The 16,676-nt window shown below is 43.7% G+C and overlaps 1 protein-coding gene across 1 annotated transcript in view; it reads right to left on the bottom strand.

Annotated features, from left to right (window-relative positions):
* Positions 1 to 12,828: 12,828 nt before the first annotated feature.
* The window catches only part of LOC111872142 (medium-chain acyl-CoA ligase ACSF2, mitochondrial), a 35,996-nt gene continuing 32,148 nt past the window's right edge, over positions 12,829 to 16,676 (bottom strand). Inside the window, exon 11 of the mRNA XM_023865731.2 lies at positions 12,829 to 13,010. Within this exon, the coding sequence (XP_023721499.2) occupies positions 12,829 to 13,010 (182 nt within the window). The remainder of the gene's footprint in view (positions 13,011 to 16,676) is intronic.

Genomic DNA, 16,676 nt, shown 5'->3' with positions numbered 1-16,676 from the left:
GAGTGGCGGCAAAATTTGTGCCCAAGCTGCTTTCGCCGGGGCAGCAACAACTCCGCCTTGAGGTCACGCAGGACCTGCTGGAGTGCGCCAACAGGGATCCTGAGTTCCTGAAGACTGTGATCACTGGTGACGAGTCGTGGGTGTACGGATATGACCCGGAAACCAAGGTCCAGGCGTCACAATGGAAGCATCCAACATCCCCGAGGCCCAAAAGAGCACGACAGGTTCGGAGCAATGTGAAGGTGATACTGACTGTTGTGCATCATGAGTACGCACCACTAGGCCAAACTGTCAATAGGGAGTACTACCAAGAAGTCCTCCGTCATCTTCGTGATGCAGTTTGACGCAAGAGACCGGAGCGGTAGGAAGCACTCACCTGGCAGCCGCATCATGACAGCAACCCAGCTCATTCATCGCACCTGATCCAGGGTTTCCTGGCCAAGCATGGCATTCCGCAGGTTCGCCAGGCTCCCTACTCTCCTGACATGGCTCCTTGTGATTTCTGGCTGTTCCCGAGATTGAAGACACCGCTAAAAGGCTGCCGTTTTGACAGCCGCGAGGACATCATACAGAACGGGACGGCGCCACTGCACGCCATTCCAAAAGAAGCCTTCCAGAATTGCTTCCAGTGATGGAAGGACCGCTGGGCTAAGTGTGTGAAGTCACAAGGGGCCTACTTGGAAGGGGATTAGGTATTGTAACCACCGAGATACAGAACTTTGTTCTCCCGGCCCAAGGTTGAATACTTTTGGACAGAGTAGTATGCGAGTGCTCCTCGATAAATATAATTAGAATGATGAAGTCAAGAAGGATGAATTGGAAGGGCATGTAGCACGTATAGAAGAAGGAGAATTGCATATAGGATTTTAGTGGGGAAGCCAGAAGGAACGTGTCCAATAGTAAGACGTGGACAATATGGGAATGAATTTTAGAGGCATAGATTGGGACGATATGAACTGAATTGATCAGGCTTAGGATATGAACCAATGCCTGGCCCTTGTGAAATCTTCAGTGACCAAGTGACTGCCGAATTCTCAACAAAGACGTAGCTCCGGAGAGTTAGGTGTTGTACGTTTAACTTCCTCTATATTGAAATAATTTACAAGCTTACGTGGAATTATAAAAAAATGCAGACCGCCATAAAACAGTAGTGTATTGACAAGCGGAAGGCGCTGTCCCCTTAATGCACTGCGAATCCACTCACGCACTTAACAACAGGTATGAAGATAGTATCCAAATCAATAAAACATATTCCGCCATTGAAGAAGACTCTGAGGAACTTCAATCCGGTGCACACTCTTTCACCTTCAATCCATTCCAACATTATACCAACTTTCGTGTGCAGAAAAACCGGCACTGCAATATTAAAGCTGTTTAATATTGTTCATCGCGATTATTTGAAAATAGCGCCTAAAGGTTCTTGAAATCACACACGTCACTTCTGTTACCCATACAGCACAATCCTTGTGGGACGGGGCCATATAAAGAATGTTATTTTCCTGCTTTAGAGCCCCTTAACCACTCCATGATCTAGTTTAAATAGCCTACTTCTCGCACCATGGCCAGGCTTACTATAAAACATTTGTAGGTTACATGCTCACTGATAGGCGCCCGGATAGCGCAGTCGGTATAGCGACTGGCTATGGAATGGACGACCGAGAGGTCGGAGTTCTGAGTCCTGGTAGGGTCAAGAATTTTCACTTCTCCACTTCACCTAGAAAGGGCCTTGGGTCCACCCAACCTCCTATCCAATTGGTACAGGGATTTTACTGGAATAAAGAGGCCGGGGCGTGAAGCTGACTACCTACCACAAGCTAGTGCCGAGGTGAAGAGAACTTGGATCTATACATCCACTCCCCCATACGCCTTCTTGGCGTAGAGCTTAATAAGTTAAGCACAGCGACAAATTTAACTTACCATGTTAGCCACGTTTTAATAAATTTCTCCGCAAAATCCTACATCAACACATTGTTCCCTTGTTCGAGGAGGACGTCCATTCTATCGTCACAATTCTATGATAAAAAGTACCTCACAAATTTCTTACGTGTGTAATTAGCTACTTTCGCCACTCAATCTCTTTCAGTACGAAAAATTTTGCACTCATATTTTGTTTAAAAAAATATTCTTTTGCTAACGCACTTTATCAATTTTTGTATAGGCCCTACAGCCGGTGGATTATCGTCAGTTAGATCCCTAATGACGTCACTGGATTTTTCAATTGACCTAATCATTCCAGCCGCAATATGANTTCCGGGAGGGGGGGGGGCTAAACGACGGCCGGCGCGTAAGGCTGAGAACCTCACCGCCATTTATAAGCCGGTTGCTTAGAATATGTGGGAGCCTCGACGTCTCAAAAACCTATGGGCTTCGACAGCGTGCTACAGGGTTTTTTTACCTCTCCCTTCTTCCTCGATATTGAGATCCAGGAGGGAAGAATTTCGTTACAGAAAGCTTAGCGTTGAAAGTACAGTTCCATTCTGTTATAATGTTGACAGCTTGTGGCTTGTAACAGTTGCTTTATATTAACTTATGTTCGCAGCAGCAGGAAGCAACTGAATATTATACGTAAAATCAGTTTGTTAAATACTGTAGCTTGTGTGGGAGTCTGTGAAGAGAGGACTTCAGCCCAGAGACAGAGGAACAACCATTGTTAGAGCCGTTACCAGGAAACATCTAATAACAGACTACTAACACCAGACTGTGTGCTCTAGTAAACTGTAAATTGTGCAAATAGTGATAGTCATTTATAGCTACGACTTGTGAGTGGTCAATAGATCTATTAAAAAATCCAAACCCCGTCTACAGTCACACATGTTACATGACCATATCATCAACACATGTCTAAGTGTACTCCAGCTGGACATATTGAAATCTGAACATACCTGACCGAGCGAGTTGGGGTATCTGTAGATCTCTGGATTCATATCCGGGAAATGCTTATTTCGAGTCTCAGCCCGGACGAGAGTGCTGATTGAGGTTTCTCGTGGTATTCCTAACTCCCTCCACGCGTCTAGCTACTGACAGCGTCGTGTAGTCCAGGTTGATTAACTTCCGGCCACATCAAATTTGTTTACAACGGGAGTGTGTGTTTAGATGAACAATAGTTTTTACAGCGTGTTTTCAAATACCCGTCACTGTGAACATGTATCAGTTTTGCGCGATATTCCTGTGTTGCTCTGACAGTACACATGTGTGGGCCATGGACTTTGGAACACCATTCCCTGGCTGCAATGATTCTTACAGATTCTTGACAGCAGATTCTCCAAGGTGATCCTTGGAAACTTAAAAAGTGTTTGTTTTTATCTAATGAAGTGTGTTGTGACGTGAAAAGGACTACCACACAGTATATCGGCTGCTGAAGTGCTAGCGATACCGTAGCGAGTGACTAGTATATTGATTCCAACATTCCAGGGATTACAGCGATGTCCATCAGAGAGTGAAACTGAGGCTAAGAGCCGATGAGGAACTCGGAAAAAAAAAACATAACGTAAAAACCAAACACTATCCGCTGAACCTTCAGCTGTGGGGACCCATCCGCAGGAGGATGGGTTGGGTACTTGCAGCAGATTAGGGATGCCATAACATTGGTATGGTCTTATTACGTCAGACCGGCCCTCATAGAAAACAGCCTCTCTCTTGTTGAGGACTGTTTACCGCAGGCACGTGTTTATCAATTCGTTGCCTAGCAATTGGTATACACGTCGCAATATTAACCGTGCTAGGTAACTCTGTATTTGATGTGGTATCACCTATGACTCTGATTTTAGTTTAATATAGTAGTGGATTTGGTCAACACGTTGACAGGCAACAGCTCTATAAACACGGTCCAACACGCAACAGTAGAGGAAGCTGTGTTTTCCGTGCCCAAGATGACGTCACAACGGTGGATAGTGATCACGTAACATCTACTTTCTGTAGATCCGACCGACGCGTCAATAGACTGACTAGATATTGATCACGTGGCGTATGTTTACTGTAGGTCCATGTCCGTTCCGCGACTATATAACGAGACCCGTGAATTGAAAGTTCAGAGCGAATTGGAACTAGGAGTACAGAAGCGTACAAGAGGTCAGCCTATGATGGTCTGAAGTGTGATTTGAAGACTTTACGTGTGCTACAGTGCAGTGCTATTGGGAGTGTGTGATTTAGTGAGACTTCTATAGTTTCTGTGTTATAAATCAGTGAAGATTAGTGCAGATAGACTGAAGATATTAGTGTAGAGAGATGGTAAATTGTGTAAAGTAGCAGTAGTGTAATAATTAATTGTACTCGTAGTTATTATCTGTAGTTTATTCACAAGTGCATTTTTTTTTTCCTCGGCACTACAGCCCCAGTGGGCCTAGGCCTACTTCCATGAACTCCGTTCACTTCGGTTTTTCTAGATCTTACACATACGGTAGGACTCCTTGGGCGAGTGATCAGATGGTCACAAGGCCTCTACCTGTAGATAAACACAGAAAAACGCACACAAACATCCATGTCCTAAGTGGGATTCGAACCCACGATCCTGGCTTCCGAGCGAGCGGAGACAGTGCATGCCTTAGACCGCTCGGCTACCGTGACCGGCCATAAGTGCAATTACCAAACCGAATCCAGTCTTTAGTCACCCTACACGTGACACAATATTTTCCTATTATTAGTTTTTAAACTTAATATGACCTCCGCACTCCATGTTGAGTTCCCAGGATGAGAATTCTGAGTAGCGGTTTGAATTAAGTTTTGTGCTGGCAAAACATAAATCCAATGTTGGCAAAGGGATGTTAATTTAGGAAGGATTAATTTGAAGTAATTTTGTGTGCTTTTTATATCACAGAGTGACAACTTGACAGGTTCAGTTGGCAAGAGAAATGAAATCAACGCGAAGAGAGAGAAATAAATTATTTCTTTGCTGCCCATACAAATGAATAACTCGAGTTAAAAAAACATAAAAAAATATTTCTTTTCAATTGCTCATCAATGTCATGATAACATGTTACAGTGTTTGAATTTATAAGGGATGCAAATTAATTGCACATTAAATTTCTATTGATTAAATCTCAGTGATTTCAGAATCACTGATAATGACCACTATGGCGGAAATATGTCGCAAAAATTCAAGTGACTAGCTTTTAATAAGTTTTAATAAATTTTTACACATAAGACTGTATAACTATTTAACACCGAGTGGAAAGTGTGACACGATGCTACAATATAATATTATTCAGATGATAAAATTAACAAACCACAATTCAAAACAAAAATCAAACTCCGTAAACTGTATACAGCAAGTGAACTACAAGTTGCGGCAATAAAGAAACTGGATTACTTTTGTGACTCATTTCCGTCCATATCGATGACGAAGAGGAGGATAGGGCATTGACCCGTGGACCTCCCTCTACCGTCATACAAAGTTTCTTTCCCGCGCATTGTCTAGTCTGGCTGCGACCATTGTTAGAAACGGATCGTGTGTCTGAGCTCCGTCGGAATAATGCTCAGTGCTTATGTAGAACAACCTGTTAACATCAAATTCCTCACAAAACCTCTAAAATCTGCTACTGAAACTTAAAATTTGTTGAGAGAGGTATATGGTGATCAGTGTCTATCCCGCACGCAAATTTTTGAGTAGTTTAAGAAGTTTATGGAGGGTAGGAAAGACGTCGGGAACGATTCAAAATCGGGCCGTCCTGCCACTGCGAAAACTCCAGAGAATGTGGAGAAGGTCGCTAGAATTGTTTGAAGAGATCGTCGACTGAGCATTCGAGCAATTTCTGAACTTACCAACATCAATAAGGAAAGTTAGACAGATTTTGCATGACGACCTGGGCATGAAAAATGTGTGTGCTACAGTGGTGCCAAAAATTCTTACCCTCCCAGCAAAAGGAACATCGAGTGAACTGCTGTGTTGACACTCTTGAAAACATTGAAAATGATCCTGATTTCTTCCAAAAAGTAATTACGTGTGACGAAACTTGGATTCTTCAATATGATCCAGAGACTAAGCGACAATCCATGCATTGGAAGAGCCCCAAATCCCCTAGGAAGAAGAAAGCGCGCATGAGCAAGTCCAAAATTCAAAGCAATGATGATTGTTTTTTTTCGATATCCGGGGGGTAATCTACACGATTGGGTGCCTGAAGGTCAGACTGTCAATCAGGTTTATAATAAAAAATGTTTTGACTAACCTCCGTGAGCGTGTACGACGAAGGAGACCAGACATGTGGAAGAATGCCTCGTGGATTCTTCAGCACGAAAACGCGCCAGCACACATCGCGCCATCTGTGAAGAGTTATTTGTCAAAAAACAACATTCCAGTGATGGAACATCCACCGTATTCTCCGGACCTAGCACCGTGCTACTTTTTTCTCTTCCCGAAAATAAAGTCTGCGCTCAAAGGGACCAGGTTCGAGTCCGTGGATGCAGTGTAAGCAAAAGCGACGCAACTCTTGAAGAGCATAACACAAGATGATCTGCAGCACTGCATTCAAGAGTGGATAATTCGCATGGAGCGGTGTAGGGATCGGGGAGGGACTATATTGAAGGGGATAACATTTCGATTGTCTGATTTTTTTTCGATAAAGGGTTAGAGCATGAATCCGGTTTCTTTATTGCCGCACCTTGTATACCGACTGAGCGACCGCCCCTTGTCGGCGAAATTAGTGCAAACTTTTGCGGATAGAGAGTGTTGCGTGATCAGCGCAACAGCTCATTCTCTATCGGGAACTCGAAGTGTAAGGACGTAAATACAGAAGCTGGTCAACTTTGACTGTTGAGATTCGTTACTAGGAAGCAACTAGTGACATTGTACAGGTGTAGCCATAGTTGAGAGCGGTATCCAAGCAACGAAGGGTAGGAGCAGATTGGGAAGACATAGGGTGGTGATATAATACAATAATTAATTTTTGTTTTCTGTTGAATTTTATCTGAGTTTCTACCTAAAAGTGACAAGTAATTAAAGTTGCGGGTTTCGGGCTGGGAGTCCACGTGCTTCTGACCGTGGACTCTCCAAAAATAGAATTGACCAAGAAATGGAGGTAGATGCAATGGAAGAGGTAGAAATATATGACGAACGGTGCATCCCCGTTCCTTTTCTTCCCTTTGTCCGTTCTCCAACCGCTCTATCCGTTCCCTTCTTAAGACCAGCTCGTCTCGAGCGGTTTCATGCTAACTTGTCCGGAGATTCAGTTGTATCACATTCATCCATCGCACATTCACTCTTGCTTGGGAGGCCGGTGCTTCTGATTTGCCGGTTCCACCTCGATCTGCTGTTTTCTTTTCCATTTTGGACTCCACAATGTCCAATCCTTGTCTTGTCGTAGGCCGACAGAAGATCCGACTATTCGCTTCGCGATCTTCACGCTGTCAATCTCGTAGAAGGAATTCTTACGAGTTCTCCCTCCGAGGTGTGATCACTGTCCTGATCTACACCCTCCGATGACGTCATTGGCTTGCACGTTTGTCTCCTGGCATAGCGGCCGTCTGCCGCCTATGTTCCTTATTCCCTTTCTTCCTTTCCAGGTTTCTTGATCAGTAAGGTAGGCTCTTTTTCTTCCAGACGTGCCTCCATCTCTTGGCAGGCCATCGTCCCTTTTCTGGTATTTGTTATTTCTTCTTCAGGTTCTCCGACCGGCATCACTATGGGGACCTCTTCTTGTTGTGCCGCCGCAAGTTTCGTGTCCACTGAGCCCGGCTTTTCTTCTTCTAGACTCGCCTCCGTCGCTTCTCGGCAGACCATCGTCTCTTCCTCTATTTCGGGTTTAAATGCGGACACCATCTCCTTGTGGCTGGTGCCAATTTCTTCTCGCATGGCTCACTTCGGATCTACTCGGCACGGCATGGAGAAACACCGTTTTCCTTACTGTTACGTCACCGTCGGGGGAAGGGGTGTTTACCGAGCGTTGCGTACTGATGGAAGTAGTGGGGGTATGTGACGTCACTCGCGAGACCGCAGAGTTCACTTGACCCCTACTTCCTGTTGCGTCATCCACGTCACATTATATGTCAAATGAAAACGAGTAAGAAGCCAAAACATATAAAAGAACATTTCTTACCTCAAAAGTAATCTCCAAAACTGTTAATACATTTATCCCATTGGGACATAAGGCGGTCCGTCCCATCCTTGACAAAGCATGTGGGCTGTCTACGGAACCACATCTTTACCCTGTCACACACGTCTTCGTCCGATGCAAACCGATGCCCACGAATGTCTCTCTTCAGGTCCCACAAAGTTGGTGGTGTGGGGGCGCATTTTCATGAAGAAGGATAATGCTGTTCGATAGCATTCCAGGGCATTTTGACTTTATGGCACGTCTCAGTTCCTGCAAAGTGTCTTCATAGCGCTGTGCACTGATTGTGGCCCCATGCTCCAGAAATTCGACAAGCAGAGGGCCCTTGCAGTCGAAGAAGAACGTCATCACTTTACCGGAACTTGTGTGTACGGCTTTGGATTCTTTCGGTGGGGGAGAATTCACGTGTTTCCACTGTTGGCTCTGCCGCTTGCTCTCGGGTTCAAAATGGTGGCACCAAGTTTCGTCCCCAGTGGCAATACGTGACAGAAAAGCATACACTTCCTCATGGTATCGTTGCAAGTGACCCAGCGATGCAGCCATTCTCTGAATCTTCTGTTCCTCCGTGAATTGATGTGAAACTCACTGCGCGCAGTTTTTGCGGTACAACAGGTGTTTTGTCACAATGGCGTGTACGGAACCGTGACCTATTCCCATCAAAAGACTAATTTCTTCCACAGTGATCCGTCTGCTTGCCCGGATATGATCATCCAATGCAGCAATAACATCAGGAGTGATGACACGATGAGCCTTTCCTGGGCGACCATCAGCTTGCAGTGACACACGCCCCTCTCGGAATCTCTTAGGCCATGCCAGCACACGCGAACGTGACATGCGACGATGAATTTCTCGTCTTCTTGCTCCTTCAGCAGTCAAAAAGCGCACTACACTTCGCCGTTCTTCTTTAACTGCCTCCATTACTGATGTTGGACGATCATACGTAGCGCTAACCTTACTTCCAGTACAATAAACAAAGGACTGGTGTGCAAGTGCAAGTCACTGTGCTTTCCCGAGTCCCCACCAGATATTCGTACGGTAAGCAAATTCCAGTGTTACCAACTTGCGCGCCGTGTGACTTATGCATGGTTACCCGTCTTCATTTGACTGCCCTTTATATATAGTGACATGTTGCGCAATGGAGGACACCCCCCTCGCCAGCGGCGACGTAGCAGGTGAGTCAGCATTCCCCCCACCCGGCACTGTGACGTGGCAGAGCTCCCCGCTGTGACGCGACACCGCTTCCTACTGTAACGTGGCACGCAACGACGCTGGTGACACGGGCAACAGGCAACAGGGAACGGAATAAAAGCCGGCTGAGCAGTAAGCGTGAGTGAGTTAAAAACATAGCCGCCGCCGAAGTTACTTCTCAAGCCAGCAGCCTATGAGTTGAGTTGGAATCTAACAGCAGTCGCGGAAAGAAGAACCGGATGTGTGTGTAATTGTGTAATTGGGAGTGTGTGATACAGGGACACTTACATAGCTCCCGTACTGTGAATACGTGTAGACTACTGAAGAGAGTGTGAACAGATTATTGCGAATAGGGTTATAAAGTGTGAAACCCCGCAACTGTGTTATAATTAATTGTAGCCGAGACTTGTAGGTTATTGAATAAACCAATTAACAATTTCTACGGCGTATTCAGTAACGAAACACGTTACAATATATATTGTTTAGAATGATCGATACTGTGACCTTCCAGAATATTGATCCTTCTTACTGGAACATTCTGTATAATCTGTGCTACTAACAGGATCGTACAGTAACCCTCAAATTATTATTAAGTTAGGTACGTTTTATAGTACTGAACATATAAAAGTTTGGGAGAGCTGTCCACGAACATGGTCATGATGTCTGCATTTTCTTTTCTTCTTTCGTTTAATTTGCATTTAAATTACATGCATTTTCCTCTACATCAAAATACTATAATGCCCCATTATTCACATTTCAATTGTATTTACTTACCAATTTTTGTTCCGCGCATGCCATATATGCAGTGACATTTTCTAATTTTGTAAACCAACATTTAGAGTCATGTAAAATATATGACCTAATCATGACGACATACACGAAGAAGCCTTGGAGCACGGGCAGACTAAAATCCGCTTCGCCTAGAAACATCTGCAAGAATCGAATTTAAATTGTGGCGACACAAATAAGTCCGATGGATGAGACTTTCCCCTCTCTGTCTACTAATGTATTATCCTCCATTCTCTTTTGGCCTCTGTTGCAAAATTTTTGCAAAATCATAGACAGATTCTGTTCTGAAGAATTCTTTCTTCTGTGATATAATGCCGAGTAGTCAGTTTGAAGCCACCCGAAGTTGTGGAGAAACATAGCGCTTCCATCTTCGAGTGTGGAACGTAAGCCAAGCAAGAAACCATTATGAAGCAGGCAGCAAAATAAGTTCTCTTTTGTTGTTGATCTCATGAAAGGACTGAAAATGATAAGGATAAAGAGACGGGACTTCACGAAAATATATACAAATACCGAAGCTCTGAATGTGCTGAGGTTTAAATAGGATATTCATCGCTCTTTTCCAAATGCATAAAATCTTAGTTTCATCACAATTCACTTTCTTAAAATTGGGTACAAGTGACAATATCAAAAGTTTTGTCGACATCAAGAGCTTCCATTTTATTTTGCTTCGCGTTTTCCAGCAACTACTCCTTATAATCAGTCGTCTGCAAGGTACTTTCTTCCGGTGGCGGGATTGACGCCTAGGAGCGTTTAAGGGAGTGGAAATGTTTATATCTTAAGCAACCTATTTCCCTTCAACTTTATATTCCTCAGTCCCGTCCTCATTGGTGGAGAGTTTGAACTTCTGTTGGTAGGAGAAACAGTGATTGGACTTCCTACCTACCTACCTACCTAACTACCTACATACCTGTGTGTCTAACTACCTATCTGCCTAACTACCTAACTACCTACATACTTGCCTGTCTAACTACCTACTTGCCTGCCTACCTGCCTGTCTAACTACCTACATGCCTGCCTGCCTGCCCATCATCCATAACTCTACATGTATCCAGATATACATGGTGACAGTAAAATTGTCACTACGCCAGATTAATTGAGCATCACGTCATTACGATAGCTCAACGCGTTCATAACCTCGACAGTGGATGGAGATGAGTGTTCAGCTTCACGCTTCAGCCAATTTACCCTTGCAATACATTGGACAGGAGGCTGAGAGTAGTGCATGTCCCATCTGGTTTCTGTGAAGAAAGAAATATCGTACTTCTGCCCGGAATCGAACTCCAATTCCTAGCACGTTCAGACCGCAACCCTCCAGGAGTCTAACAAAGAGAGCGTAAAAGAAGGCGCCCCGGTCTCAGGCCCCACAGGGCGGCCTCTCTGGCCCTGTGTAAACCTGGGGGCAGGGACGGTCTTAGGGAACGTGACGGCCAGGGTCTGCAGGCTTCTCTCAACGGGCTACCGGCTGGACGACCGAGGAGTCATGGTTCGAATCTGGGAAGGGGGATTTTATTATTCCCTTCTCTACGACGTGGAAACATATAAGGTAAGTGGAGACATAGGTCCACGTATTCCTAACCTAGCTATGAGATGAAATATTTTCTCTGCGCAAAACAACACTGCTACAAGTAAATGGCGTTGGTTTCACAGAGAAGGAAGGAAACGATAGTCGCCCTTTGTTTTTGCGTAGTTAATTTGTAGCAGCAGTCGCCAAGGCATCACCCTGTAACGTTTCAAGTAAGATATGTTACAATCTATCAATCGCCATGTGCCAGTTATACAACCGGGCGTTTAACTGAGACAAAAAAATAAGTGGAAGGCTTTTTTTTCTTTCTCTTTTTTTACTGCTAGTGCTGTGGGGCTAAGTCCCTTGTACTGCGACCACTTCTGGCCTATCGTACCAGCCCCAGATGATAGGTGAGGGTGACTGTGGAGCAATTGGTGGAATGAAGATTGGCAGGGGAAACCGAAGTACTTGGAGAAAATCTGTCCCAGCACCACTTTGTCCACCACAAATCCCACTTGACCAGACCCGGGATCGAACCCGGGCCGCCGCGGTTCGAAGCCAGCGACTAACCACTTGAGCTATGACGCGGCCAAAGCGGAAGGCTTACTGCACACGGAAGCTTGTAATCTCTGCGCGTCTCTGCATTTTATTGCCATCTGTAGGAGAACAAGGCATTTACAACCGGTCACATGACACTATCGGCAATGGCACGGAATAGAATTCAGCCTATCGGGTGACGGGATTGGCAGTGAATGGGTTAAATTTAAGTTTGTGCTTAGGTCTCACAAGTTAATCAGTTTTATTTTACAGCATATTCGTACATTTACCATGAAAATAAGTTGTGTATATATAATACAAATTAAGGGTACAAGATTGGAGTGTTTGGGGTATGTGATTGGAATGGAAAAAGTGAGGAACTCTAAGAACATTTTTGAGACCTTATGAAAAGTGGGAAATCCCAGATCAAGAGGAAAGGAGGACATAAAGAGGAATTTTTAGGTGCTGAAAATGAAGAGTTTGAAGTAGAAGGCAGTTAGCACAAAGGAATGGACATCATAAGGGAGGACAAGGTGCTTAGAGAAACACAAGTCCAAGAAGTAACAATATTATCATTTACATTTTTAATGGGCCTTGAATGTGTTTCACTGAATTGGAAGGGCGAAGACTAATTTCAGTGGTACTACTATCTATGACATTAGGAATAAGAATGATTGATTACATATCCAGTGCATCTCATAATTTGGAACACCATTTCCTCTTGTCTAAATGGAGCAGTATTAAATGCCCATTAATTCAATCAATTTGTTATTTTGCAGCATTTTTGACTCTCTGCTGAAGTCCCAGCCAGAACCCTCCATCTACTGTCATAACCAAGCCACTCTTGGATATTTTAATTGGTATTGGTGTCTTTGGTACAACTTTTAGGTTGAAGCAGGACAACAGCTGTACCAATGCTATCTTGGCTTCCATAAGTGCAGATCGGCTCCCTGGAACATAATGAGAAGAAAAGATTAATTAGACTGAATATTAGGACTTCCGGAATACAGTGCTGGGTGTTAACCACAAAGAAACAGGGCGACTGAAGGCAGCAAAAATGAAAATCTGGTGGAAATAGTTAACAGTAACAATTCTGCTTTCCTTCACCTCTTCAGTCGATGTTGATTGCCCTTTATTTCACAAGGTACATTTCACAAACACTATCTCTTGGACTGAGGGATGGAACTTTATTTCCCCTCTGTCTCCGATGGAATTTTATGAGTACTAGGAATTAATTAAATAATTTTCCTGGGGAGTAAAGCGCGGCCGGCGCGTAAGGCTGACAACCTTGCTGTCGTCTGTGAGCCGATTGTTTAGATAGTGTGGGACCCTCAACGTCTCACAATCCTATGGGCCTTCACGGCCTGTTACAGGGATAGCTTTACTTTTTACTTTTTAATAATAATAATAGGCTTAACAGTAGTACTGCTGCTATTCGGATCTGAAACATGGACCTGAAAAAGAGTATATACATGATGTTGCAAAAAAGATCCATGACTGAATGTTGTTCCCTTGGATGCTTATGCTAATTGCATTCAGAAACTTTTTGAACCGTAAAGAAATGTATTCAAGTATGCGGAGATTTTTTTATTTCCTTGTGTTATTTATTTATTAACATCTTATGTGAACACCAGTATGGACACTTTATTGCCACACCTGTGCAAGTAATGAAAACACATGGTGTTTAGTACGGAAAGCAGATAACTAGGTTTTGATTAATTGCAAGTTGATGGTAGTACCGCGGGGTTGCGCCACTTGCTGGTCTGTCATGCGATCTCTAAACGGAGACCGTGTTAACAGATGGCTCTGCAGGGAACGTTGCGAGTTTGCACAATAAAACAGAAAATGCACGCAGTGTGGATTTTCAACGAAATTAGCATTAATTGTTGTACGAAGCATTTCTAGTTGTCAACAGCAGTTTTATACTTCTAAATGACGGCTTAAGCGGTCAGCAGTTCACGAAGTGCACAAAAATAAAGGGGCTGACGCTTACGCCAACACAAAGAGGTACTAAATTAAATAAGTTATAATTTGCTGGATTTGAGGTTGTCGCACCGGTAGTTGCATTTCTTGACTGCAACGTCACTTAGAATGGAGAAGCCGGGCGTTTCTGAGTAACGTTTCGCCTCCATCCTCAGGGTCGAAGCGTAAGCTACGCAAAAACTAACTCAAATGCTACCTTCTTGCGTGAACTGCTCTCCGGCCTCTAGAGACGTTCCAAAGGAACGTAGGGATTTGTTTAATTGCACGGCTTTACAGCTCAGAAGGCTGCACTTTTCTAGCTATATTTTTTTTTATTTTCGTTATCAATCTTTCTAAAATACGTGCCAAGTGCCCCGACATTCAACAGAGCACCGAGCATAGCCGTGGCTTTACCAAAGCAAAAGAAGGATGGAGAGATACAGGTTACAGCTGAAGATGCATATCACAGAGAGGATGCCAAGGTGCTGTAACATTACAACTGCAGTGTTAACCTCAATGGAAAGTGACGTCATGAAACCAGAAAGACGATGGTTTGACCAATGATATGCTTCGACACATGTTGCTCGTGGAGACAGTAATGGCGAAGAAGGCTGCGTTGATGGGGAGGATTCTGAGGAAGAAGACGATGGGGAGAGTTCCTATTTCATTGTATGACATCTGAGGTTCTTATTCTGTGTTTTGACATATAATGTCGGGTACATGGGCACCAACGTTTCGGAGTAACTTGCTGCCTCCATGTTCTACCCTCTAGGATCAACGGTTGTAAAACCCCTAGCTTTAGGTCTCCATTTTGGGTGCATCAGTCTCATTATAGCCCTACATTTTCCGCCTCTTGCAGTCTTAGGCACTTATCTGCCTAACAGAAACAACGACCCAGAGCTCCTTTGCTCCGTACTGTTACATGTATTACTGTAGGTATAGGGTGTTTTTGATCCGGGATATAGAAAGAAGTGGAGCATGCACACAGCGTATTGACACCCACCACGAAAACCCCCTCAGAAATAGCTCGAATTTCTCAGTGATTACAGTGGTGATGTTAAAGCTAGGGCAAGAAGATCGGTTATACTGGATGGTTTTACTGTGCATTGCGAAATTGTTATGTCTATTTTGTCTTCTGACAGCAATGACGGTCAGGAAAAGACAAGGAGGGAGAAATAGAGGGCGGTCTGGAGTGAAGAAGAGGGAACTGCAGTGGGGCTGGTTTGTCAAACGACAAAGAAACTGATACATTTTAGCATCTCACGGCGGTCACTGTGGAGATTACTATCTTTTGCTATGTGACGGTGTGTAGTCTAGCATGCGTTTGCTGAAGGTTCAGAGGATTGTACTGAGTCCATATTCAGGGTGAATGGCAACAAACAGCCTGGACCCACTCCTGGAAGACTGCACGGCATCATATACCAGATGATAATATTCTTCGGGGAAGAGATTCCTGGTAAAAGCAATGGTGGAAGTGGAATCTCCCTTCATACGTTCAAATATTTTCCGTAGTTTCTGTTTTGTTGGCCGAGCTATTACAGGGCCTGACGTCTCGTAAAAGATAATCGTGTAATACACGACATGTGCAACCACAAACCCTGGTCGTGATCAGGTAAAGTAACTGAGCTTCTGCGAAATACCTGAGACCACCATGTCCAGGTACTTCATGCCGTGGACTGCTTCGTATGTAAGCTTCCCTCCGTCCAATGTTTTGAAGACATGATGACCACAAGATCGAAATATGTAGAGAATAAAGAGAATACATTTTAGCAAATTTGTTGAACATCAGTGTTGCACGGAGACTGTAAACATTAATTGACATTAATTATATTTACGGATAGATTGTAAAAAGACTTCATTCGTCTTTATATTAACCCTTCCGCACCGACCCTTTAAATAATCGTATGCCACCGACATCGGTGCAGTGCACCGCCCTGCGCAGTGTTAGTTTTGAAGGACGTTGCTGACAAAACGAGGAAAGATATTCCAATTTTCTTTTCAGGAGTACATAGATTAAGGTTTCATCTTTCAATTGGTATATGAGTTATTTATTTTGGACGAATTTTTAGCACGGTATTTTTATTTTATATCGTTAGTTTAATAGTTCGTACTTTGGTCTCATTGCGCCTAGATTTCATTGAAGTTTTTCAAATTCTAAATAAGGAAAATGTATAAACTATATATCTTTCGACTCTATGGTCTTTGCTTGTCTATATGAGTCACTCACTGAAACCCCAGGCGAAGGTTTACCTTGAGTGGGTTGCTGTACAGTCTGCTGACACAATGAAGTAGTCAAACAAGAGGGTCCTTTTTACTGTGAACCAAATGCAACCTAAGAAAACAAACTTACGAATGATACAGAAATCTATGATGTCATAACACATTCTTCTCTCAGTCGTGCCATAACCATGGCCTCTACAAGTAGGAAAGTTTTACAGGACGATGAACTAGATGAGCTCCTTGCTCACGACTCGGAAGTTAGTGAGTTCGAATATTCGGATAGTAGTGAAAACAGTGATAATGAAATTGAAGATCAGGCTGTAGTTGATGCTATCCAAGATCATAGTATTGAAGATGACGACGAAATAGTGGCGAGGGTTCCAGTGGCGGATTCAGACGAGAGTTATTTTTGGCAAAATATGGATAATTATGAT

Source organism: Cryptotermes secundus, unplaced genomic scaffold (assembly GCF_002891405.2).
Source record: "Cryptotermes secundus unplaced genomic scaffold, Csec_1.0 scaffold470, whole genome shotgun sequence".
Classification (NCBI taxonomy): Eukaryota; Metazoa; Arthropoda; class Insecta; order Blattodea; family Kalotermitidae; genus Cryptotermes; species Cryptotermes secundus.
This window is presented reverse-complemented; position numbering and strand designations above follow the sequence as displayed.